The 2,831-nt window shown below is 37.8% G+C and overlaps 1 protein-coding gene across 1 annotated transcript in view; it reads left to right on the top strand.

The window, feature by feature from the left end:
* Nucleotides 1–1,471: 1,471 nt before the first annotated feature.
* SARC_12934 (hypothetical protein) overlaps nucleotides 1,472–2,831 on the top strand; it is a gene marked incomplete at its 3' end in the record, with an annotated part of 3,138 nt that continues 1,778 nt past the window's right edge. Inside the window, exons 1-2 of the mRNA XM_014292951.1 lie at nucleotides 1,472–1,927; nucleotides 2,746–2,766. Coding sequence (XP_014148426.1) covers nucleotides 1,747–1,927; nucleotides 2,746–2,766 — 202 coding nt within the window. The 5' untranslated portion in view covers nucleotides 1,472–1,746. The remainder of the gene's footprint in view (nucleotides 1,928–2,745; nucleotides 2,767–2,831) is intronic.

The raw sequence follows: 2,831 nt of genomic DNA, 5'->3' as shown, positions 1-2,831 counted from the left end.
ATATAAATATAATATAATATATATGGCTGAATTTTTATAATTTATATTATAATGTAGGCATGTCTACATCCTTCATGGGTAGGAGTGTATAGTTATATCTATAGAAATTTGTACATTCAATGTGGCTATCAAATATATATATATATATATATATATATATATATATATATATATATATATATATGTATATATATATATACAATCATGTATACAAGCATGAGGATATACGCATACACTATCCAGGTACCCTCTCCAGCGCATCTCTCGAATAAGTTTACCATTCAACTGCATATGTCGGGTCGTAGTGTATGCCCACAACATGCGTTCATCATCGTGCTGGTCTACTTTTTTAACAAAGAACACATCAATTTTAAACGATCAGCTTATATTTCTGGAAAAAGCTGGGTCTAATCATGCGCATATACTGAAAACTATTCGGTAGTTCAGTTAATGATTGAATGCACAACCGGTATACTATGAACGTCTAAGATACCCCCCCCCCCAACACACACACATATATATAACATATATACATATATATACATATATATATATATATATATATATATATATATATATATATAGATATTTATATATATGCATGTACCTTTGGCTTGGGTACGACTGATAAGGGCAAGTCAGGGAAGCTCTTGGAGTCTAATCCGAGTTCATGGTAGTCGATCTCATGCTGATGCTCGCCTGCTTCCATTGCAACCGGATCGGAGTGTGCTTCGTCATCATCGAACTTACTCGATAAAACAATCCCTAGAAGCACATACACACACACGCCTATTATGGTCCAGCGAATGAAAGGTACAAGGGATGTGCGCTTGGCTTGCATTGGTATCTGTCTGGTTATCTTCATCTTTACGGCTGAGGGGAATGGTTGGATGGTTAGTAGACGTAGATGAACCCCTCAATAGAGTTCAACAACACACACCCGGGTAATACACACCGTCAGTGTGTATGCAGCGTAATTTTATGAGTCTAGTCATTTAATAATAGAAGATCAGCACATTACAAGATCTGCATAAAGTTTAGCCGCATGCATGAACGAATTTGTGTAATGGATACATGGCTTAGATGAATACATACATTCTTGCGACATACAGTGACATTCCTTGGCCCTTCTGGTATGTGGTTTCCTTGACAACTCGGCCTGCACCAATAAAAATGCGCCACCTAAAGAACTGCGCTCGGTTAAAAAATCTATTATTTTACTTTTTACAATGCTTTGGCATTTCGACAGTTTTTTAGCCATCTGTTCAATAGGCGAGGCTATGCCGCTACGGCTTCAAGTTTTGCGTTTTGTTTCAGTTAAACGATTTTATCAATGACCAATATACGGGAAGGCCATGCATCCGTGAAAGAACATTCATGACACACTGCAACGTTGAATACGTTGTCTGCTATTGAAATAAAAATAGTATCAATATAATTTTCACACGCCTTTGCAACCGGATCTGTACATGACAACCGCAACTCAACTTAAAGCTAGTGGTTGATTAGCTGGTTCCATATGAACAAGTAGCCTTACATTACCACTCCTAGTAAACAATAAACAAGTAACTTCCCTTGAACACTCCTACTGAACCCAGGACGACGTACCCACTCAGACAACACGGTAACTGTACGTTCAACCAATCCACACAAAACACAAAACACAAAACAACGGGGTTTAATTTAACAATCACATAGAATCTGCAAGTACAAGATCAGGCACTTGCACTTACTTACGTAGCACATATGGGTAGAATGGCCAGAGTGTTGACTAAGACCAAGTCTAAGGGCAAAAGCGCCATATACTCGGCTACTGGAGGACAATGGATTACATATGTGGCGCTTTTGTCGGCGGCAGTGATGTTCCTGGTGTGGCACACACAGCAGGCCGGTACCAGCCAAGGATATAGAAACACACATATACCTAGTAAGTATTCATCTGTATAGGGGAGTTGTATATGGTTTGGGTGTATGATAATTATGTTTCTATATTCATGCGTCGTGTACACTGTTTAAAGAAATAGAGGTCAAGAAGATGCATTTGTGCCAAGCACTGAGTATGATACATATACTGACTGGGACAGATTCCACATCTGCAGGTTTGTATCTGCTTGGTACTATTAATAAGTAGCACACCAGAACAAAGACGGATTATAGCTTGAAATATACCCGGTTGATTGGAGATGTAGGTTGTTTTGTAACATAGTTTGCGATAGAGCAGGCATAACTGTATATTCTTGCTTTATCCTGATCAATAGTCTCTCGCCTATATCATTGTTCGTCAAGGTATCTTCTTCGACTTTTATAAATATATATATATATATATATATATATATATGTATAAGTATACACACACACACACACATATATATATATATATATATATATATATATATATATATATATATATATATAGGCACACATTCTGCATTCTCATCAGCGTATGCTCTTTTTTTACAACCGCACAAAAGCTTGAGTTTTGATCTGTCCACAGACAAAGTACAAATATATTGTTTGAATAAGCAATCTGTTTAGTGTATACACAAATCGTAATCACAGTCTCTACTACACGGTATATCGATCACAGTGCTGCGCGTGCAAGCACATTAAGCTACACCCTGTGTGTATGGTACGATGAATTACTTGACTAGTTCCTTTGGGCCCGCTGAACGATTACACTACATATTTCTCCACACCTCGAGTGCTCATTTTTGTCATTATCGTTGGTCTATTGCACCACTGCAGGGGAACAGAAGCAGACCCAAGGTAAAACGATAGTACCCAGTCAACCACAAGGGCTGAATACTCCAGGAGTGTGACCATTATATATA

This window comes from Sphaeroforma arctica (genome assembly GCF_001186125.1).
Source record: "Sphaeroforma arctica JP610 unplaced genomic scaffold supercont1.2731, whole genome shotgun sequence".
Classification (NCBI taxonomy): domain Eukaryota; class Ichthyosporea; order Ichthyophonida; genus Sphaeroforma; species Sphaeroforma arctica.
Note: the sequence above shows the minus strand (reverse complement) of the source record. Positions and strands in the feature narration are given on the sequence as shown.